This window comes from Typopeltis vanoorti, chromosome 20 (genome assembly GCF_054136105.1).
Source record: "Typopeltis vanoorti isolate ZY-2024b chromosome 20, IOZ_Tvanoo_1.0, whole genome shotgun sequence".
Classification (NCBI taxonomy): domain Eukaryota; kingdom Metazoa; phylum Arthropoda; class Arachnida; order Uropygi; family Thelyphonidae; genus Typopeltis; species Typopeltis vanoorti.
The window spans coordinates 84,209,698-84,234,698 of NC_143568.1; the positions used below are offsets into that span (position 1 = coordinate 84,209,698).

The window sequence follows — 25,001 nt, forward strand, 5'->3', positions numbered from 1 at the left end:
TCGATGAGTATGTCGACTCCTTGGAGTTACCCGGAACAATAATAACAATAATAATAATAACAACTTCCTGTGTCCACCATGGAGTTCTGATTTTTCTATCCTTGCCGACAACTTCACCACATGCCTCTCTGGCTGAATCAATCAGAGTTTTCTTCAAGGCTTGCCACTGAATCTCCAAGGTTTGGTTCCTGTTCTCAAACTCATTCATTTTTTCTTCAATAATCTTTGTGTATTTTAGTCTACAGTTCACATATGAAAGCTGCTCAACTTTTATTCACTTTAAAACTTTCTTACACGTTATTCATTTCAATATGAAATTCAGTTTTATCCTGCTCAAGACTAAATAGTGATCACTTCCAATTTCAAATCCTCTGTACACTCTGGTGTCCTGCACCAGGGAGAAAACATCACTATCAACAATAACATAGTCAATGAGACTTTTCTTATTCCTTGCCACTTCTCTCCATGTGAATTTGTGCACATTTTTATGTTGGAACATTGTGTGAGTAATAAGCTTTCCATGGCCCGAGCAGAAATCCAAGGTATTTGCCATTATTATTAGCTTTGATCTTTTCTCCAAATTTTCCCAAAATATTTTTGTATGTCTGACAATCATTTCCTACTCTGCTATTTAGATCCCCAACAAGGACCAACTTTTCCTTTTTCATTGTGTCAGTTGCTTTTTCTAAAACATCAAAAAATTCCTCCACTTCTACCTTAGTAGGAAGTAGAGGAATTTTTCTTCTTTTCTTATTTCTTTCTTCTATGGTCCCACAGAAGGTTCTACTTAGTAGAACCTTCTGTGGGACCATAGGCACAAATAAGTCTCATTGTCCAATTCCCCATTCTGATATTAGCCCACATTACTCTACTTGAGACTGCCTGCCATTCACTATGGCTACTCCTTCTTTACCTTGATTGTCATTTCCTGAATATAACATTTTGTATTTATTTCTCAGAAAGTTTTTGTCATTTTAGTTTCAGTCACCCCTATTATGTCGATCTGGTACTTATATATTTCTTCAGCTAGCTCCATTTCTTTGCCATTCAGACTTCTTATGTTGATAGTACCGATCTTTAACTCTGGTGATGTTGAGTTGGGTTGTGCTTTCAGATTTGTTCCAGTAGCTGACTTTTCGCTGTTCGCCTTGGTTCCCTGGTGAAAACAACGGGGACCTTGTTTAACCGGGCGATGCCCCAGCCAGTATGAAATTTTGTCATGTTGTACCATCATTTTGTATATTAGTTTAAGCCAATAAGAATACAATTTGGTCGGCTAAATCCCAAATTGGCAGCCCATCCTCATTCATTCAGTATCCAGGTAGATACCCAACAGGGTGCACTACGAGAAGGTTAGGATTAGACATTAGGTCAGAAGTCCTGGTCGGTTCTCCGCATTCCTTTAAAGGCTATGTGGAGGTCTCCTCTCAGTTATACAGCTTTGACCCTTAAGCACCCCCTTATATATATATATATATACGGAGGCTGTTCAATAAGTTATAAGACTATATTTATACAGAAAACAGATTACCTTTAATCGTCATCATTTACATGGTCTTTTTCGAAGTAACTACCGTGAGACGCAATGCAAATTTTCCCAACGTTGCGTCCACTTCTTAAACGCATGTGAAAGTCCGATTTTTGAGAGTTCTTTCAAAACCGCCTCTGAAGCTTTTACACATGCTTTGTTGCTTTCGAAATGGCGGCCTCTTAGTGGTTTCTTGAGCTGAGGAAACAGCCAGAAATCGCACGGTGTGAGATCAGGACTGTATGGAGGGTGTGGTAGGACATCTATGTTGTTCTTCTGCAAAATGTCCACTACACAACCAGCAATATGTGGCCTTGCATTATCGTGGTGCAATAAGAAGCCATTCTTCAGCAATGGACGCTTCCTTTTGACGTGCTGTACCACTGTCCGTAAAACATGTGCATAGTATGAGCCGTTTACAGTATTCCCAGTGTGTTGGTAAACAATGCCTTCGTAGTCAAAAAACATTACGGTCATAACTTTACCAGCTGATTTTACAGTTTTTGCTTTCTTGGGGGTAGGCGAAGATGGATGCTTCCATTCACTGCTTTGTTGTTTCATTGTAGGGTCATAGTGATACAACCAAGCTTCATCTGCTGTAATGATGCGTTTTAAGAAGTTGTCACCTTCTTGTTCCAGTCTTTCTTTCCATTCTGTGCACAGATCCACTCGATGCTGCATTTGCTCCGGTGTCAAGAGTTTGGGAATCCATCGAGCGCAAACACGTTTCAGTCCCAAATGTTCAGCCATGATTGAGTGAACACTTCCCACAGAAATATTCAGGACAACATGCAGCTGGCGTACTGTAATTCTGCGATCCTCCTTGATGATAATCGCTGCTGTGTTGATCATTGTCTCTGTGATGGACGTTGACGGTCTTCCCTCACGTTCAAGATCTTCCACATTTTGCCTTCCTTCCTTAAAAGTTTTATGCCAGCGAAAAACACTTGCCCTCAACATTCATCGTGGAAAGCTTTGCGTATCATGTTAAAAGTGTCCGATGCCGATTTTTGCAAACGCACACAAAATTGAATCGCATAACGCTGTTCCAAGGACGCTTCCATTTCAACGACTGGTCGCTGCTCATAGGCACGCCGAAACAAGGTTGCGTTTAGTCATGTGATGCTCTGGCAGATCAGCCCGTATATGCCATCTATCAACCTCTTTTGTTAATACAGACAGCAACATATCTTTATTCCACAGAAATTAATATTATGATGAGTGGTATCGCAACAGTAAAATTAGTCTTATTACTTATTGAACAGCCCTTGTATATACAGGGTGTTCGGGATAAATTTGACAGTTTCGTAAGGAAAAAGAAAATCTTCTTTGTATCTATTAAATTTAATGAATTGACAAAAAAACATTACAGGCAGAGTTAATTACAATACTATCAACAAGATTTACTCAAAATAACCACCATTAGCATCGATCACAGCTTCAATTCTGCTTCGGAACCTCGAACAAGCTGATGCTACAGTCTCCCTGGGAAGGGCCGCAAAAACTGTTTTAATTTTATCCATTAACTGGGCTTTTGTATTACTGGAAGTGCGATTGGTGTCTTTTTCAACTGCGCCCCATACAAAATAATCCATGGGGTTAAGGTCTGGGGAGTTTGGAGGCCAAACATTTGGACTGGTGAAGTCGTAGAAATTTTCAGACAACCATTTTTGACTTTTCCCAGAGGTGTGGCAAGGGGCCGAATCCTGCTGCCATACATACGGCCTACCATTGGCTACCCTTGTTATCCAGGGCTTGACTACAGTTAGCAACTCCACGAACAAAGCCCGAATTCCAATGCCAGGGTTCTTCAACACCTGTTCCTGCAGATTTGCGAGGAATTCTGCTGTACGAACGCAATCAGATCGTCTGCTAGGGATCTTTCTTCTTGCTACATCCTCGTAGTCACCATTGCAAGTCTCTAGTTCATGCCTGATTGTTTTTACTGTATTCAGGGAGCATTGGGCAGCAGTCGTAATATCCTTATTTTGATGGCGGGCACGAATCATCATGATACAAGTTATTCTCTTCCATGATTCAGGTGGGTTCCAGCTATCCATCCTTTCTGACATCTTGTATATGAATGAAGAAGGGTCCAAACTTTTAAATGAAGAGAAGTGTGTGTTAATACATGTAACTTATGGAAAAATATAATTAATTATAAATATGTCAAATTTATCCCGAACACCCTGTATGTGCATACAGGAAGGGGGGGGGGATGTCTTTATGTATGTATTGTATGTAACACTGATCTCTCAATTAACCACCTTCAAATGACTAAATCTTCAATTACCTGACCATGGAATTGGGACAGTGTGCCTCAGTTAACCAATCCTTCAATTATCAAGCCAGTAAATTGCTTTCCCACCATGGTGGGAAATCGAAAACAACTCTATTTTCAGTTTAGTGTAAGTAGGATGGACATCACCATTCTTGTAAGATTTTCAGAAGGGCTTACTGTTTCTCATCAGCCATCCATCTATAATAATATTTTTGAAAAATTACAAAGCACTAATAAACAATATTAAGACTAACATGCAAAGGATAAACCAGGATGAACAGTGAAAAATCAGCTACTAAAACAATCTCAACATCTGCAGAAGTGCAAACAAACAAACATAAGATGAGTTTTAAATGGCACTTGTGATACGGTAAAGATTATCAGACTCATATATTCACAAGAATAAATATCATTATTATTATTATTACACAAGCACCTCCATGGAGTCTAAAGACACATCGTAGAAAACCCAAAACTATCAAGACAATATCTATCATATCTCTCTTTGAAACCATTAACTGACAGAGCACTCACAACTGACTCAGGCAACCCGCTCCATTCATTCACTACTCTCCATGCGAAAAATCTAGTTTAATTTAAATCTCAGCTCTAGCAACGACCCAAGAAGGCAGAAGGAGGACAAAATAATTCCTTTACATAAATGAGGATCTACATCTGTGGTAGCAAATTATAGACTAATTGGTATCTCAGGAGTGGTAGTAAAAGTACAGGCACCATCAGTTAATTGCACATTCTCATAAAGTGCAAGCCAATAGCCCATCCAATTCCACAGCTGTATTTGCATTCAAATTCTGTAATATACTAAGTACCTCCAGTTCTTCAATAATTTTTATTATTTCAAATTTTTCAGATAGAGACTAATAGGCCATCATCACATCAGAATAAATATTTGCAATAATAAAACTTATTATTCTTGTGAATAAGTGTCTAATAATAATAAACAGAAGATACAGAAATAGTATGTTGACATCACTGATGTTACCAAGGTGAAAATAAATATAAGATACTTTTAAATGAAGACATTCTACTGTCTACATTTAAATTCTACATTTTGTAATTATTATTTAAGAGTATTTTTTTCAATTTTTACCTTCATCTTGGTAACATCAATTATATCAACATACTAGTGTTAAGGACCTTAAGATGGCAGCGGTTGCCTACTATCCTGTCTACCCAAGATGCCTATTAAAATCTTGGGGGAACTATCTATCTTTGACTAAGGTAGAGATTAGCTGTCCCTCAGTTTTCAAACATCATTTAGAGATAAACAGCCTTGCTTTCTCTCTTTGGGGAATACAACACATTAGCAGATTTAGTGGAACATGCTCTATTCAGGCAATAGTGAATATATTGCTTGAACAGATTAGGCAAATATATTCTTCATTTAAATCGCTATATTGACAATATATGTCAATATTGTGAATATATTGCTTGAACAGAATAGGCAATATATTCACTACTCCATATTCTCTTCAGAAAGGAAAGAAAAAAAAATATTATGACCACTTCTTCAATATGAAATTCAATTTCATCCTGCTCAAGACTAAACGGTGATTACTTCCAATTTCAAAATCCTCCGTACACTCTAGTGTCCTTCACCAATGAGAAAATATCACTATCAACAATAACATAGTCAATGAGACTTTTCTTATTCCTTGCCTCTTCTCTCCATGTGAATTTGTGAACATTTTTATGCTGGAACAGTGTGTTAGTAATAACCAGTCCATGTCCTGAGCAGAAATCCAACAGGTATTTGCCATTATTATTAGCTTTGCTCTTTTCTCCAAATTTTCCCAAAATATTCTTGTATGTCTGACATTCATTTCCTACTCTGCTATTTAGATTCCCAACAATGACTAACTTTTCCTTTTTCATTGTGTCATTTGCTTTCTCTAAAGCCTAAAAATTCCTTCACTTCTTCCTTAGAACCTTCTGTGGGACTATAGACAAAACTAAGTCTCACTGTCCAGTTCCCCATTCTGATATTTGCCCATACCACTCTACTTGATAACGCCTGCCATTCAAGAAGATTAGCCTCGTATTAATGTTGAATACTATGGCTGCTCTTTCTTTTCCTTGATTGTCATTGCCTGAATATAACATTTTATATTTATTGCTCAGAAAGATCTCACTAGTTTTTGTCTTTTTTTTTTTTTTTTTGTTTCAGTCACCCTTATTATGTCGATCTGGTAGTTATCTGATTTCTCAGCTAGCTCCATTTCTTTGCCATTCAGTCTTCTTATGCTGACAGTACTGATTTTGAACTTTGATGATGCTAAGTTGTTGGGATGTGTTTCAGGATTTGTTCCAGTAGTTGACTTTTTGCTGTTCACCCTGGTTCCCTGGTGAAAAGAACAGGAGCCTTGTTTAACCAGGCAAAGCTCAAGCCAGCATGAAATTCTGTCATGTTGTACCATCATTTTATATTGTAGTTTAAGCCAATAAGAATACAATTTGATTGTCTAAATCATAAATTGCTAGCCCTTCCTCATTCAATCAGTATCCAGGGTAGATACTTAAAAGGTGCACCACAAGAAGTTGAGGATTATACATTAGTTCAGAAGCCCTAGTCAGTTCTCCGCATTCCTTTAACGACTATGTGGAGGTCTTCTCTCAGTTATACAGCTTTGACCCTTAAGCACCTCTTGTCATTTTGTTTCTATTATTATTATTAAGAGAGACCTCCAGGAAGTCAGGGACTCACTGAGGTAGGCCACATACTACACGCATCAGCTATCATGACTGTTCTTGAATTCATTCACACTGCTTGTACACACAACATCCAAAGGCAATCCATTCCAATCACAAACCACTCTATGAGAGAAAAATCAAGCCCCATCCCCTTCTTTGCAATATTCATTCTCAGCTTCCAAAGAACCCTCTTTTTCTTTTCCCCACCCTCCATAAAATAAAAAATTCCTTCAACTGAAATCCTGTATGACCATTTCAGAAGTTTGTAAGTTTCAATCATCTCACCCTTCTTTCTCCTGTTTGCTAGGGTTGTCTGCAGCCTACAAATTCTCAATTTCTCTTCATAATCAGTATTCCACAATCCTGATATCATTTTTAAGCTCTCTGTCTCCACAGCTCACTTTCCTTTGCACTCTCTCCACTGTATCAGAATCGCAGACCTGCACACAATAGTCCAAGTGAGGTCTTATTATGGCCTTGTAAAAAAGCAAAATCATATCCTTATCTTTAAATGTGAAAGTTTGTTTTAGCAATGCAATTATCTCTTTGAGTTGTATTTGCAATCTTTGCTACATGACTCCTCAACTTCCTATCTACTAATACTACAAGATTCCTAGCCTGATCGGTTTCTTCTTGCATAATCCTACCAGTATAATACAAAACTGGAGTGCACGACCTTTCATTTATTAACATATTGAACTGACATCCATTTCCACATGCCCACAATTCCAGCACATTCAAATCATTTCGCAAGTACTGCATATCAGCTACATTCCTGATTGCTTTATCAATCTTTGCATCATCAGCAAATAGCTGTATATTGCATGTCAAATCTTTCCCAATGTCATTAATATACAGATTGAATAACAGTGGACCAAGGACTGATCCTTGTGGTACACTACTGGTTATCTTAAATTCTGCAGACTCACATCCCCTATATACTGCTGCTTTATATCTTTCAGTCAGACATCCTCTTATGCACAGTAATATTTTATGATACAAATCCATATTCTCCAATTTATGCAAGGTTTCTCAAGTATACTTGCATAAATCTTACCAAGAGCACTAAGTAGGGAAATACCTCTGTAATTCTCATATTCAGTTTTATTTCCTTTTTTATATATGGGTACTATGATAGCTCTACTCCAATCATCCAATCTGGAATTCAAATCATGTTGTATTCTGGAATTCCATGCTATATTCTGTCAAAATTACACATCAATTTGACTCCTATCCTATTTATTCTTTGAACTCTCAGGACACAATCTAATATTGCATCATTTAAGTATTTTTTAAATGCTCCATATGCACTGTTGATATTCTTCCCATCCAGCAACCGATACCATTGTGCTGAACTCAGTATACTCCTCAGCTGATCATAATTTCATACTTTGGAGATCAGAATTAACCTTTCCTGAATGGAACATTCATAAACTTAGCCACTTCCTGTACCACATGATGACTGTCACCAACCGGAGGCAGAATAAGTTACATCTTTACTGAAACCTTCTGACACTATAATCAAATCTAATGCTCTTTGACACCTCGAGTTCCTTCTGTCACAGGAAGTTGTGAGAACTGAGCTGTTGAAAGACAACTTCCTGTCTTGAAAGACAGGAAGTTGTCTTTCAACAGCTCAATTAATTCAGTTTCATTCTTCTCATGAGATTTTACTGCCTTCCAATCAATGTTTGGATAATTAAAGTTCCCCATTATGATTACTCTTTTCACACCAGTTATATTTATATGGTGATGCATTTCTTCAACACTAGTAACCAATCCCAGATCTGTAACAACACCCTCACTATGCATTTAATCTTATTAGATTCCACCTAACACTAGATGGTTTCAAACTCACTGCCACATGAAAAACTCTTACTAGTATTACAATCATAGGTCTCAACACTAACTGGATTCAAGTCATCTGATATCATTAGCAGCACACCCCCTTCTCTCCAATCCTATCTATCCTTCCTAAAAATACTGTACCATTTGTACTTGACAGTTAGTATGCCCTCTTCTAACAGCCAGGGCTCACTAATGCCTACAATCTGAGGTTCCTACATATCAACTAAGGCAATAAACTCTACCCTTTTGTTTCTGATACTCCTAGCATTTGTGTACAGACATAATAAGCTACCTGCATGTTCTTTTGTATACTCTTGTCTGTAGTCTGTGTGATGATGCAGTTGGACAACTTGCAGATCTCTGTTTTTCTCTAGTGCGTTATATATGCAGACATCTTTACACACATTTGATATGTCCGAACCGGATGAACACAAAGTCAAAATCATTCTCTTCTCATAATCATTTCCGTGATAATGTCCATTCGTGTCATTAACACAGTTACATAACATTGTCACTCCTACACACCTTTCCTCCCATTATAATTTAGTTTCCGTGTTTGGTCTCATCCCAATTAATAGTATTTAGTATGAAGCTTTTTCTTATTTCTCTGCAAGAGTCTGTCATAATAGAATACTTTTGTAGTGCAGTTAAAAGGAAAATGTAACATTTATCATTCTAATGAGAATATCTGAATTCAATTATTCTATGATGCAAATGAAGCTAGAAGGGCTTTTCAACCCATAGGTAAGCTATCTGATCTTATATGGAGGTTATTTCCCTTCCTAGAAGAAAAAGCCAGGTTTTTCACCCTGCAAAAAAGCTTCCTATCTGTAGTTTCTTCATTTGTAATTACAACAAAACTAAAAAGCTAAATTAAATCCTAATAAAGATCCTGTGATGACAATGTTGCTAACAATTTCAGTGACTTACCTTCAAATATTCTATTAATAAGCGTGTTAACACATGTCAAGTAAAGAGTCTCCTGTGTACTTTCTTCATTAAATATGAAATCAAAAGAAAAGCTTTTCTCATCAGCAATTATCAACTTTGATTCATTTGGAATAAACTCAATACAAGACTCAGCACCCTCTTCCTCATCTTCAAATATTGGGCGTGCACGAACTGCAATCTGAACTGGAATTTCTCTCTCTTCTTTCATGCTCTGTTTAACAACAATAAGTAAGAATAACATTAAAAAGGAATTTTTTGCTAAATGTTAAATGACAAGTAAAACAAAACTTTCACACTTAACAGTTAATTAAATGTAGAAGTGATGCTGTCTGAAAAAAGCACAGTTGTGATGAAAAGGCTGTATAATCAGTTTTTTGTGCATTGATTCAATATTTATAGGTTGGACACTGATATCAATCCTTATTTTATTACCAATCACAGTATAACTAAAATTAAATCTGAATTTAATCAATTTGTGCTACAGAATTTTCATTTCTGCTGTGTCTCTCACCAAGTATTTTTGTCCTTAACTTCAACATGCATTGGACAATTTCAATATTGCAGCACAAATTGAATATATTCTCAGCCATTTATAACCCAAAAACAAAGTATGAGAGGCTGAAGTATTTCTGTTTTTCAAGTATAAAGCAAGAAAAAATAGATCTAATTAATTTACTGCATAAAAAAAATGCAAACAAAACAAAACTGGCAGTGTTTACTGCTCACTAGTACCATATCATGATTTTTTTTTTCATCCTGAGAGAAGAGACTGAAGAAAAATGCATCCATTTCCTTTAAATCCTTATAAAATCAGGGGTAGACTGAAAATCTCAAACCCTATTATTATTATTTTACTTAAATTAAGGGGTTTAAGGTTATATTGTGAGTGGTTGGTGCAATTTAGCACTCGTGTAAAATTAATGATTTTTATCTATTTTATTTGTTTTTTCCATAGAAAATTAGTGTTTTATAGTATAATAAAGTAGATTTTCATGTTTTTAGAATATTTATAACATATTTTTATTGTGATATTGTAATATTAAATACAACTGTAAAATGGTGCCAAAAACGCAGAAGAAACAGAACCAAACAAAAGCATGTTAGTTGTTGAAAGTTTTTCACTTGGTTATATTATAAAGTATCTTTAATTTAAAAGAGAATGCTAACAAGAACAGTGAAGGTTTTCTCCACTAAAGACAATATTGAAGAGGATAGTGAAAATAATTTAACTTCCAAAATCACTAGGTTAAAGCAAATTGTTAGACAGACAACAAGGAAATTACAGAAAGTCGAGTGGCATTTAGAGGAACACAGGAAGAATGAAAAAGTTCAGCAGCATAAATAAGGGAGAAAGACTATTCCACAATACAGCAGTAGCAGGAATAAAGGATGAGGAAAAGAAACTTGTTCTGTGGGTTTCAAAGTGTACTATGAAGGGATGTTGGGCAGCAGCCACATGTGTTCCAATGAACTTAGTACTGAGTGAGGGAATTATTGATGCTAATCAAGTAAACTGGTGCATAATAATAATGAAAATCTGGTAGGCAAAGTTGACTGTAAAAAAAAGGATGTTATTTGGTATGGTGACTATCATAAAAGATGGCATTGTTGAGTGAGTCATAATGTCAAGTTTTCCCAGAGCAGAAATTAAAAATATAGCACAAGCAATTGAAACAACAGAAAAGTAAAGCAAAAGAGGTCATAATTTTGGTAGGTACCAATGACTTAACTAGCAATAAGTTTAGTATGAAAGAGGATATGAAAAGGTTGTTGGAAGAAGCGAAAGTAATCATTAGTATATTACCTAGATATGATAGAAATGAATAATATGAACTAATGGAAATAAATCCAGTCTTCCTGTGATGAGTAGGCTGTATAGAAGGAACGAATGCGAGTTTTTGGATGTGTGGAGTGAGTTTGAGGGAAGACTGGATTTATATAAGAGGCAGTGCTTACAGTTGAATGTGACATCAAGAGTATTAAAAATTATTAATTGATATGAGACCTAACACAATGAGTAAGGGAAACTGAATTCTGATAGCAGGAATTGTGAGAATCTGTGTATAAGAGCGACAATATTAGGTAACTGCGTTAATGATGGGAAAGGTTATTATTATGTAAATGATTGTGAAGAGAGAACGATTCTGTGTTTGTCCAGTTCAGACCTATCAAGCAAGTGTAAAGTTGTCTGCTAAGTAATGAACTAGATAAGCACAGAGATCTGCAAGTTGTCGAACTGTGTCATGTAGACCACAGACAAGAGTATAGAAAAGAGCATGCAGGTAACTTATTATGTCTGTACAAATGCTAGAAATATCAGAAACAAAGGAGCAGAGTTTGTTGTCTTGGTTAATATACTGGGACTTAATATTCTAGGCATTAGTGAGACCTGGTTATCAGAAGAGGGCATACTAACTAGTACTGAGTTCAAATGGTACAGTATTTTTAGGAAGAATAAACAGGATAGGTGAAGAGGGGGCATGCTGCTAATGATATCAGATGAATTGAATCCAGTTAAAGTTTAGACCTATGAATGCAATACTAGTAAGAGTTTTTTTATGTGGCAGTGAATTTGAAGCTATCTGGTGTGAGGTGAGGTCTAACAAGATTAAATACATAGTGGGGTATTGTTACAGACTTGGTGGATCAGTTGTTAGTGACAAAGAAATATATTACCAAATAAACATGATGGGTAAAGAAAAAAGAGTAATCATCTTGGGGGACTTTAATTGCTCAAACATTGATTGGGTAGCTGTGAAATCACATGAGAAGAATGAAACTGGATTTACTGAGCTGTTGCGAGTCAAATTCCCCAAGCAGCAGGAACTCACAGTCTCAAAAAGTGTTAGATCTGATTATAATGTCGGGGGGGGGGGTCAGTTAAAGACTTAACTATTCTGCCTCTGGTTGGTGATCATGTGGTATTTACTTGAGAAGTGGCTAAGTTTATGAATGTTCCATTCAGAAAAGATCACAAGCTGATCTGCAAAGCATGAAATTATGACCAGCTCATGAGTATGCTGGGTTCTGCGTCATGGTATCAGTTGTTGGATGTGAAGGTTATCAACAGCGGTGGGAAGTATATTACCTAGATATGATCATTCATTTTACCCCTACTCTGTCTCTAGAGTTTTAAGAATAAACAGAGTAGGAGTAAAATGAATGTGTAATCTAATTAAGCAACAGATTCATAAGAAAAGGATGATGTGGAAGAAGCAGCAGACCAAAAGAATCACAAGTGTTCTGAGTATGAAAAGAAACTGGACTGCAAGTTAAACACAACCCAAAAGAACTCTATCATTATGAAACAATAAATCTAATGAATGCAGATAATATGCGGATTGAACTGATTGTTCAACTAATGAGTAGCCAATATGATAAAAGCTATCAACCTGATGTATGCAACATTAAGCTCACTGCTATCTCTTCACAGGATGAAGAAACTCACAAATTGAATAAGAATGCAGCAAGAGGGGCTGATGGAATATCAGCATGAGTGCTAAAAGAATGTTCAACTGACCTGGCTATTCCTTTAATCATGCTATATAATGTTAGTCTTAGAATAGGGAAGATTCTGCAGAATCTTCCCTATTCTGAGAGGGATAGAGAAGATTCTGCAGGAGTGGAAAGAATATATAGTAATCCCATTGCACAAGGATGGTGCAAAGACAAATCTATCCAACCATTGACCAATCAGTATCTCTGGAGTGGTGGTGAAGATTTGGAAAAGTTGGTTAGGGCTCGCATTCAGAAATCGGTTGACAGAGAATCTCTACTTGCAGTGAACAGTATGGGTTTACTAAGTGAAGGTAATTTTAGCAACTTGCTTACATTCTATAATAAATTGTCAGCACTGACTTAGACAGTGGGGAATGGATACACTATTACTTTTGGATTTTGTTAAGGGAGAATATAGCATGGAAGACTGTTGCATAAAGTGGAGAATATGGGTTTGGATTATAAAATATTAGTGTGGATAAGAGGATGGCTGACTGATGACAGATATCAGAAAGTGGTGTCCAGGGGTATGAGTCTGCAAGATTTAAGATAGCCAGTGGTGTACCACAAGGATCAGTTCCTTGGTCCACTGTTATTCAATCTGTACATTAATGACATTGGGATGGATTTGACATGCGACATGCAGCTATTTGTTGATGATGCAAAGATAGGTATGGTAATCAGGAGTGCTGCTGACATGCAGTACTCGCAGAATAAATTGAATAAGCTGGAATTGTGGGCATGTGAAAATGGCTATCAGTTTAATGTCAATAAATGTAAGGTCATGACTTTGGAGTGATTAGTTATCCAATGTCATATTATATTGGTGGGATTATGCTAGAAGAAAGTGATCAGACTAGGGATCTGATCTTGGAGTTTTAGTCGATGGAAGTTGACGTTCAAGGGTCATATAGCAAAAATTGTAAATACAACTCAGAGAATAATTACAATGATGAGACAAAACCTTGACATGTGATAAGGATGTCATTTTGCCCCCTCTTTACAAAATAAGACCTCACCTGGACTATTGTGCACAGGTCTATTGTCCTGGTTTCTATAGTGATTCTGATACAGTGGAGAGAGAGAGTGCGAAGGAGAGTGTCAAAAATAATCTCAGGATTGTGGAATACTGATTATGAGAATATATTGAGAAGTTGTAGAGCAGACACTAGCAAACAGGAGAAAGAGGTGTCATATGAATGAGAGATACAAACTTCTGAAAGGGTTATACAGAATTTTAGTAAATGGAATTTTTTATTTTATGGAGGGTGGGGAAAGGACGTGAGGGCATCCTTGATGGTTGAGAATGAATGCTGTCAAGAAGGCGTGAGGACCAGATTTTTCTCTCATAGAGCGGTGCATGATTGGAATGGATTGCTGTTGGATAATGTCACATGAGCCTGCAACTTGTCCAAAAACATCTCTTTCAAACAGAGTTAATACATTTGCACAATTAGCAGGATAGTGTCTGGACTGCTGTTCCATGTCCTGAGAAGGTGCAATCTGCTAAGAATCAGAAGTTTTCATAATGTGGCTAATGTCCTGTGTCTCGATGAAGGATTCTCTGATAACAATTCACTTACTACTTGAGCCTCATATACAGAGTTTCCCAGAATTGGGCTTTTCAGCTGAATGTTAATAACTGGTCTTATATGAAGCTGATAGCATCTTTCCTTCAAAAAAGCAGGTAAACTGGTGAGAGAACAAATATAGTTTGCTACAATATGCTAGCCTCATATCTTTAATTGCTCTGGCTGTAATTTCACCCAACAACACTAACCAAACCCAAAACTGGGTTTGGTTAGGGTTGGTCGTATGAGTACAGAGCCAGAGAATAATCATTTTGGAAGCAACCATTTTAGGAAAGTTTACAGACAAGTCAGATGTCCATTAGTGATTTGAGTGAAGGCATGATGCAATTTAATAGAGATCAATTCTTTTTGATTTTCTAAGCAACTCTTTTATATATTAGCTCAACATATGAGTGACTACAAAATATACAGCACTTTAATGCATACAGCTGTATTCAAGATTCACTTAGTTAATTTGAAATCTGTTTTTCCCTCTGATTTTCTGCTATTTTGTTCATTTTTATGGTAAACTGTATAAAGCCTAACACCCATTGTGTACTGTCTCTTAGACTCTTATATTAAGCTGGAATCTATCCCACAGCACAAAAACAAGTCTCCATAATAGTCCAGTCAAAAAAATAATAAAATAAGGATAAAAGTCACTGTTAAACTACTGACTCATAGCTTTCAGTCCTCTCTAGAATAACTAAGAAGATCATTAACAGTCAATTTCTTCACTATCTAGAGGTTCACCAGTTAATCAATCTGAATTCTGCCACTCTACTCCACAGATGACCTAGCCCACATTGCCCCCTCTGAATACTTACCATGGTAAGTGTCTCATTGGAGATAGGTATTTTTCTTAACTTCACTATCTCATTCTCTGTTTTCATTCCATTTATCTCAATTGTTTGGAAAATTCTTCCCCCAAGGAATAAATCCTCCAGCTATTCAAGAAAACCATTGCCAGTCAACAAATTCTCAATATGTCTTCATAATCAGTATTCCACAATCCTGATATCATTTTTAACACTCTCCTTTGTACTCTCTCCAAAATATCAGAATCACAATGGAAACCAGGAGACCAGACCTGCACACAATAGTCCAAGTGAGGTCTTATCAAGGCCTTGTAAAAAGAAAAAATGACATCCTTATCTTTACATGTGAATGGAACATTCACATGTAAATATATTTCAGCATTGCAATTATATTTTGAGTTGTATTTGCAATCTTTGCCACATGGCCCCTGAACTTCAATTTCCTATCTATTAAACACTCCAAGATCCCTAGCATCATCAGTTTCTTCTAGCATAATCCCACCAATTATATTGGTGGGATTATGCTAGATCTTACAACATTAGATATCTAATCATGACAATAGCTTGGATGAGCTCTAGAGTTTCTTTGAGTGGGACATTAGTGAATAAGGAGGAGATGTCAAAACTGACCATTATGTCAGTGTGTTGGAGTGAGAGGTTTTCTATACTGGCTTTAAAGTGGGCTGAGTTTTTTATGTGTGATGGTGTGTTGCGTTTTGGCTAAATGTTTGGCTAATTTATATGTGAGGGAATCAATGCCATCCACTATGGGACGTAATGGCACATTTTGTTTATGTATTTTTGGGAGTCCATATAATTGAGGAGGTCTATAGTTATAAGGTTTTAGTTTGTTATTGACTTCCACAGGCCAAGAAGTGACTTTCTTAAGGAGTCTGTGGAGAGTTCTAATCTGAGAGCTGGTAGGATTATATTCAATAGGGAGGTAAGTAGTATGGTCTAGTGCTAAAGCATTAAGCTTACCTTTGTAGTCCTTTTGATTGAGCACCACAGTGGCGTTTCCCTTATCTGCTTTGGTGATTACTATTTTTTTGTTTTTCTTCATTTCTAGTAGGGCTGCATATTCGTCTTTGGATAAGTTGGTTTTTGGAGGTTTTGATTTAGTAAGAACAGAAAATTCTACAAACAGATAGAGGGGACATCCATGGGTTCACCACTTTCCCCACCCTTGGCCAATTTCTTTATGGAGACCTTTGAAGAGAAAGCCTTAAACTCTGCCCCACAAAAACCCACTATTTGGCTTCGTTACGTGGATGATGTGTTTGCTATTTGGCCACATGGCTCAGACACACACTCCACTCCTTCCTAACACACTTAAACAACCAACACCCCAGTTAACCTTAGAAAAAGAGGAAAATAACACCCTCCCCTTCCTAGACACTTTGATCATGTGCCAGCTTGATGGATCATTGGTTTTCTCTGTTTACAGAAAACCCACCCATACTGGCAGATACATTCACCAGCAATCCCCCCCCCCCCACAACAATATGGGGTTATAAAAACACTATATAACAGGGCAAAATTAATCTGCTCAGATGACAAGGCCCTAACCACTGAACTAAACCACATCCTCAACACTTTCTTAGCCAATGGCTATAACCCCCCAAAAAATCCAAAAAATACTAAAACCAGTAAACCACAACCCCCCTCCCCCCCTCCACAATAAAGATTACACCAAATCTATCACCATCCCCTACATCCAGGGCACCTCTGAGAAAATAACCAATATCCTCAAAAAATATGACCTTACTTCTTGTTACAGACCATATAAAAAGTTAGCATCCCTTATCCGCTCTACCAAAGACCAACCACTTCCCCTAGACCTACCTGGTGTATACCAGGTCCCTTGCAGCTGCAAATTGTCCTACTTTGGCCAAACAGGCAGGACAGCAAATATCAGGATTTTAGAACACAAAGACTACATCCGGTTTCACCAGTACAGCCGCTCTGGACTGGCAGACCATGCATTAGATACCCACCATAGAATTCATTGGAAGAAAACTAAAATAATACACTGCAGCAAGTTTAAGTACGAAAGATTATTCAAAGAATCATCAGCAGCTCTAAAAAATGTTCCAAACCTCAACAAATTTGGGTGCATGAAACTACCCCAAATTTGGGAGACTTACATTATGAGAACTTCAGCCCAACAGCCAAGACAACCAAATTAGCCAGCCAGAGGGCACCTAAGTTTCCTTCTGATATCTCAGTCCTATTTCAGTTCACAATGAACTCAGGCTATTTCATTTGGCAAGGAAAATTCTACAAACAGATAAAGGGGACATCCATGGGTTCACCACTTTCCCCACCCTTGGGGAAAGTGGTGAACCCATGGTCTCCATAAAGAAATTGGAAATTTCTTTATGGAGACCTTTGAAGAGAAAGCCTTAAACTCAGCCCCACAAAAACCCACTATTTGGCTTCGTTATGGATGATGTGTTTGGCCACATGGCTCAGACACACTCCACTCCTTCCTAACACACTTAAACAACCAACACCCCAGTTCACCTTAGAAAAAGAGGAAAACAACACCCTCCCCTTCCTAGACACTTTAATCACTCGCCAGCTTGATGGATCATTGGTTTTCTCTGTTTACAGAAAACTCACCCATACTGGCAGATACATTCACCAGCAATTTCCCCCCCACACACACACAACAATATGGGGTTATAAAAACACTATATAACAGGGCAAAATTAATCGGCTCAGATGATAAGGCCCTAACCACTGAACTAAACCACATCCTCAACACTTTCTTAGCCAATGGCTATAACCCCCATAAAATCCAAAAAATACTAAAACCAATACCCCCCCCACAATAAAGATTACACCAAATCTATCACTATCCCCTACATCCAGGGCACCTCTGAGAAAGTAACCAATATTCTCAAAAAATATGACCTTACTTCTTGTTACAGACCATATAAAAAGTTGGCATCCCTTATCCGCTCTAACCAAAGACCAACCACTTCCCCTAGACCTACCTGGTGTATACCAGGTCCCTTGCAGCTGCAAACTGTCCTACTTTGGCCAAACAGGCAAGACAGCGAATATCAGGATTTCAGAACACAAACACTCTGGGCTTGCAGACCATGCCATAGATACCTGCCATATAATTCGTTGGAAGAAAACTAAAATAATACACCGCAGCAAGTTTAAGTACGAAAGATTATTCAAGGAATCATCAGCAGCTCTAAAAAACGTTCCAAACCTCAACAAATTTGGGTGCATGAAACTACCCCAAATTTGGGAGACTTACATTATGAGAACTTCAGCCCAACGGCCAAGACAACCAAATTAGCCTGCCAGAGGGCACCATTAGGACTTTAGGAACAATATTAGTTTCTTGCTTTCTTCCTCATTTGCTTTTGTTAGTGCCTGCGTGCACATACCATATCTTTATGTTCCTGAAGATGGCAACGTGACATTGCCGAAATATAGAAGTTATTCATTAAAGTTGCCTTTAATTAATATACTTTATATGCGTAAGCCTAATTACCAGTTATGTATGACCAATGTATAAGCCTTGCTACTAGAATTACAATCATCCCCAAGTCCCTACTCTCATCACTTGCATGCAGTTCAGTTCCATCAATATAGTACACAACTTGTAATCGCTTCTTACCAAAGTGTATCATCTTACACATGGCCAAGTTAAACTGGCAGCCATTTAAATTTACCACTTCCCATACGGCTGGTCTATTTAAGTCTTCCTACAGGATCTCTGCATTACATTCATGTACCATCACTCTTCCTTGAATATTTCCTGCCAAATCATTTCCTATATGAATAATGTACAAAATAAATAACACAGGACCAAGTACTGAGCCCTGTGGTACACCACTGGTCACCTGCCTTCTTCTGGATTCAACTCCTCCATATGCCATTCTTTGATATCTGTCCATTGGCCACCCTCTAATCCGAATCACAGATTCATATCCATCTCTATTTGTCCCAATTTATATAACAGAGTTCTATGTGGAATCCTGTCAAATGCCTTTGCAAAGTCTATCAATTCACTGAGCAGCCATTTCTGTTATCCAAATCTATTGCCACTTTATTATAAAAATAAGCAAATTATAAAACAATGCCTACCTTTCACAAAACCATGTTGTCCCTTATATAGTAATATTCATACCTACCCAGTCTTGAATTGTTTTTCAATAATTTCTTAAATACTTTAACCACCACTCCTGAGATGCTGCCTGGTCTATAATTTGCTACTTCTGTTTTGAAGCCTTTATGCAGTGGAGCCATCTTGCTCTCTTTCCACTCCACTGGTACCTTCTCAGCACTGAGGCTTAAATTAAACAGCTTGGTCAGAGGAGCTGATAATTCTCTTGCACATTCTCATAATACATGGACAGATAGGCCATCTAATCCCATGGCTACATTCGCATTGAGGTTTTGCAATATTTTCAGCACCATCATTTCTTCAACTGCTATTCAACCATCAGTCAACATCACATCTGGCATTGCAATGTCACCACCTAGATGTAGTACACTCCTGCAAGATGCTCACTCAGTATGACTATTTGGTTTGTGTCTGTTAATTGGAGCAAATTACCTCTCACCATCAGCACTTTTGAAAGTCATCCATCCATCCATAGTCTCCTTTTACTTGCAACATAGCAAAAGAACTCTTTAGGATTTAATTTGGCCCCATCAGTTAACTTTCTCTCATAATTAGCTTTGGTCTTTCTTATCATACTGGTCACCCTTATTGCCTGTACTTTGTACTGCTCATGGGCATGCTGATAATCTTTTTCTTTATATTCTCTCCACAACTTTTTCTTCATCTGCAACTCTTGCTTAATGATGCTGTTCATCCATCTTACTCCACCTGATTTATCTTCTGACTCAGGGAATAGTTTGATACTGTTTCCTTCAAACACCCCTTGAACATCTCCTATGCATGACCAACATATGTATCTCCCTTACAAATTCTTATGCTATGGTGTGGCTGAAAGCTGACTGCTCAGCTTGTCATAATCACCTGCTTCATAATTCCACACATATCCCTTCTTAAAAGAAAATTCTGCATGTCTGGCAATCTCCAGGTCAAGACTACACGATCACTTTCCCAAAGCAGGGGCAGCTTTGTTAGATTGGTTACTGTTAAGCTTTCTGATGATTATAATCTGATTCAGCACATTTAAACATCATATCCCCTCCATTATGTGCTGCCTCAGGTAATTATCTCTCAGAAGTTGTATAAATTCTATTTCCTTCTCACAATCTATGTCCCCATAGTTGAAATATCCCCCATAATTACTTGACTTATACTTATCATGCTAATCTGCCAATGCATGCCATCTATATTCTCCATTATACCCCCTGGATTATAGCACCAACCAAATATATATTTTGTCCTGTTGACCTCAATCTCAGACTAGATAGCCTCAATGAATTGTCAGCTGCATCTCTGTTCACCTGATGTACTGCTACTCTTTTTGGCTTCAATTCCTCTGCTATCATTAGCAAAGCCACCCCCCCCCAATCTTGTTCCTTCTGCCCTCATCGAAGAGATACCACATCCCTTGCATTCTTTTCCTATGACCACACATCATCCTCAGTCAACGAAGTTTCACTAATACCTATAGCTTATTCACATAATACTTATAAGTATTGTGTGAATAATGGTTAGTATGGTCTTCCCACAGTCTTTAACTCCACAGAGATGCCCACTGTATTTACATCACATAACATGAGCTATGATTTTTGATTTATTTTCTCTTTAATTGTAACCACTGATAATGGTCTTGAAACAACACCAAAAATGTCTGCCTTGAAGAACACAAGAAATATATCCACCACCACAGATATGTTCAGTCAGGTCCAACTGAAAATGCCTTCGACAACTTGCACAAAATCAAATGGGAAAAAACTACCATAAAAAACTACATATCACTGCAGCAAATACAAACTTTGAAGATTTTTTTTTTTTTTAAATCTAAAACAGAAAAGCCAAGCCCCCGCCTTTACGGGGCTTGGCACATAGTCTGTGCCCCTCTTAAGACTTTAAGTTTCTAGCCTAACATCTTGCACTTGTTGTTTATGTATTTTGAGTTATTACAATTTTTATACAGGCAAACCTCAACTTTAAGAACATTTAAAAAACAAACAGTTTGTATTCACGAGCATTGTGCAGACTAACAAATTGTGACTCCCAATTCATTTAATGAATACAGAACACCACATTTATGAACATTTGACAATGCATGAAGTTCACAGATAACTTACTATTAAAACAAAAACTGTTCAGTCTAGTAATTCTTTCCCTTTTTTGTGCCAAGATATACAGAACATTCTTCAGTTGTTCAACATTCTAAAGTTGTGAGGATTTATATACACCATTCTATTATTTTTAATACTCTTGAAATATGGAAAACAAACACAGATGTAGTGATTGCCAAAATGATTAAAAAAAAAAAAAAGTCAACTAATGTCAACAGAAACTAAAATGGACATAATGAAGCATTCTGAAAAATCTCAAGTTGCTTGTATCAGCTGGTTATAACTTTAATCATTCCAAGTGGCAGCAATTTTAAAAGACAAAAAAATTTATGACCATATTTGCAATGCAAGCTCAGTTCAGTTCATAATTATGTTTAAAAATGGCATCATCAATGAAACAGAAAAATCAAACTTAGATTTTCTAGACTATAAAAGCAAATAGAGAGTTGGCTTGCTACAAACATACTTACTACAAACAAGTGAAAATTTTAATTATTTTCAAATTATGAAAATTCATCTTACAAACATTCCCAAGAATGCATTATTCTCGTAAGTCTGAGTTTGCTTTGCCTGTATCATATTCCAGGTAATGCTGTGATAAAGATGAAATATTGAAATCAGCACACTGAAATATTATCTCAATGTGCTGTTTTCATTCCATTAAACCTAAAGATGAGAAAAACAAAATTCTGCTCTCATGAAATAATTTATTTCCAATTTTCATAAAGGCTATTTTGAAATTTTTCAAAAAAAATTTTAACAATAAAAATAATGTTGGTGCCTTAACCTGAACTTTTTAGCTTCATTTCTCAAATTAAATTTCCATCTTCTGTTTAACACAGAGCAAATTAGACATGTTTGTTTTCCCAACGTGCTCTAAAATGAAAGTAGGTGATTAACATTGATGTGCTGAAATGAAAGGTGATCTTAAAACTGAACAAATGTTCAAGTTTTTTAGGAATCAAAATTACATGCTAATTGCATTTTATATAAACCTATAGTAGCATATGTATAAATATAAAGTAATTTACTTACAGTTTAAAAAATCTTCCATTTATAGGAGGCATTAGTGATTTCTTTGATTCAGAAACAGCAAAAATCAGAAAGCATATTAGAGTTCCTGGGTGAATACCATACCACTGTTCCATACAAGAAATGTCATAACAGAATCATCCATCATGTCCGTCACTGAGAACATCCAAGTTAGGGAGAAAAATATCTAAATATGGATGCAAAACTAAGGACTTCAGTCAAGAACTACAATAGCTGAAGAATGAACAAAAATAGAAGTTAAGGAAGATTGTAGATCTGATTCATTTGAGGCTGTCTGGTGATACAGGCCAAAAAGACAAAATATATTGTTGGTCACTGCTATATACCTGGGTCCATAACAAGATGTGGATGACATGCATCAGCAGATTAGCACAATGAGTACAGGCTGAGCAATTATCATGGGAGACTTGGGAGAAACTATGGTGATATAGATTGAAAGAGGAATAGCACATGGCAAAATGGAAATGGAATTTATGCAGTCACCAAGGGATTACCTGAAACAGAATGTGATGGAAGGGACCAAGGATTTAGGAGTGTTAGATCTGGTAATAGCATCAGAAGTTCTATCTATAACTGCAGTAGCAGCTCTACCTCTGATCCAGGGAAAGTGACCCATGCAGTCTTGTCCTGGGGGCGGGGGGGGGAGGCTGCTCAACGTGTGAAAATTTCAGTCAAGAAAGAGTTTATGCAGAACTACAAAGCTGGTGATTATGACAAACTTAGGAGGCAACTTGGAGCAGTGCCAATGCATAAAAAACTACACAGAATGAATGTCATTAGTTCATGGGAAGCACTCAAGGATTGTTTGAGTGTGGCAGTATCAGAGTGCATCCCCAGGACCAAGAGGATAAATGGAGTAAGGATTAAATGGTTGATAGCTTTATAAAGCAGGAGCTGCACAAAAAAAAAAAAAAAGCATTGTAGAAGAAATGTAAACAAGAAGGTGATGAGCATGCCCATGAGCAACATAAAGCACAAACAAGAGAGTTAACTAGTATGGTAATACTAGAAGGCTAAATCAGATTTTGAGAGAAAATTAGCTAAGCAGGCCAAAGTAAATCCAAGAGTTTTTTTTTGCTACACAGCAAGTAAGAGAAAGAATGATTATGGAAAGATAACTTGACTCAGTGCTGATGGTAGCAAAGTGACAGAAGCAGAAGAAATAGCTCAGTTACTAAGTGATCACTTTGCAAGAGTACATAATCCAGGTGGTGACTTGGACAGACTGATGTGAGCACTGAGGTAGATGAAGTGAAGTACTCAGTATAATGAAAAATATCAATGTGAATACAACGAAGTTGTTTAATCTAAGTCTCAGCTCCAGCAAGGTTCCAAGGGAGTGGAAAAAGAGTAAGATAGTTCCATTACATAAAGGTGGTGCCAAGACAGAAGTGGCAAATTACAGACCAATTAATATCTCTGGAGTGGTGGTTAAAGTACTAGAAAAATTGGTTAAAAGTAAAATTCAGGAATGGGTGGATAGAAATATGATTCTCTATAGGGGCAGCTTGGCTTTGTAAAAGGTAGGTCCTGCCTCAGTAATTTGCTCACATTTTATAATAAGGTGACAGCAGAATTGGATAAAGAAAATGGCTACACCATGATACTGCCGATTTTTGCATATGCATTTGACAAAATACCGCATGGAAACTTTTACATAAGTTGGAACAAATGGGAATGGATACGAGAATGGTGGCATGGATTGAGGGGGTGGGGGAGGCTGATAGGGAGACATCAAAGGGTGGTGTATAGTGGATTGGAATCAAGACAAATCAGGATAACTAGTGGAGTGTCCAGGGCTCTGTACGAGGATCACTACTCTTTAATTGGTACACTAATGATATAGCAGAAGATTTGAAGGGAGATATTCAGTTGTTTGCAAATAATGCAAAACTAGGGAGGACAGTAGTTGACAAAGGTTATGTAGATATCTTACAGGATGATTTAAATAAATTGGCAGTGTGGGCAAAGGACAATAGTTATCAATTTGATGTTAAATGTAAGGTAATGATTACATACTTCATATCATATTCATGGTACTAGTTTACAGGAAACTGATGAGGTTAGGGATCGGGGGGGGGGGGGGAGAGATTTGAAATTAGGAGGACATATTGCACTTACCTAATAGTAGTAAAGATAGGGAGGTCATTATCCCTCTGTAAGAATATGATTCAGCCACACGTTGACTACTGTACACAGATTTGATCACCTTCATTTCTTGGGGATCGGGAGGTGGTGGAGAGGATTCAGAGACAAGTGACCAAGCTCATGACAGATCTGTGGAATGTTCCCTATGAGGATACATTGAGGATGTGTGGGTTGCAGAGTTTAGCTAACAGGCAGAGGGGAGGGGGATATGCTAGAAACTTATAAGTTACTAAAGGGATTCTATAGGAATGACACAGAAGAATTTTCTCGTTACATGGGGATTAGGAGGGAAACAAGGGATCACACTTGGAAGTTGTCTAAGAGTGTGGTTAGTAAGG

The 25,001-nt window shown here is 37.2% G+C and overlaps 1 protein-coding gene across 3 annotated transcripts in view; it reads right to left on the reverse strand.

Moving 5' to 3' along the window:
• The window catches only part of LOC150095616 (kinesin-like protein klp-12), a 282,767-nt gene that overhangs the window by 249,929 nt on the left and 7,837 nt on the right, over positions 1–25,001 (reverse strand). For all 3 annotated transcript variants that reach the window (XM_090410291.1, XM_090410289.1, XM_090410290.1), the window contains exon 3: positions 9,300–9,531. In XM_090410291.1, coding sequence (XP_090266417.1) covers positions 9,300–9,528 — 229 coding nt within the window. In that variant the 5' untranslated portion in view covers positions 9,529–9,531. The remainder of the gene's footprint in view (positions 1–9,299; positions 9,532–25,001) is intronic.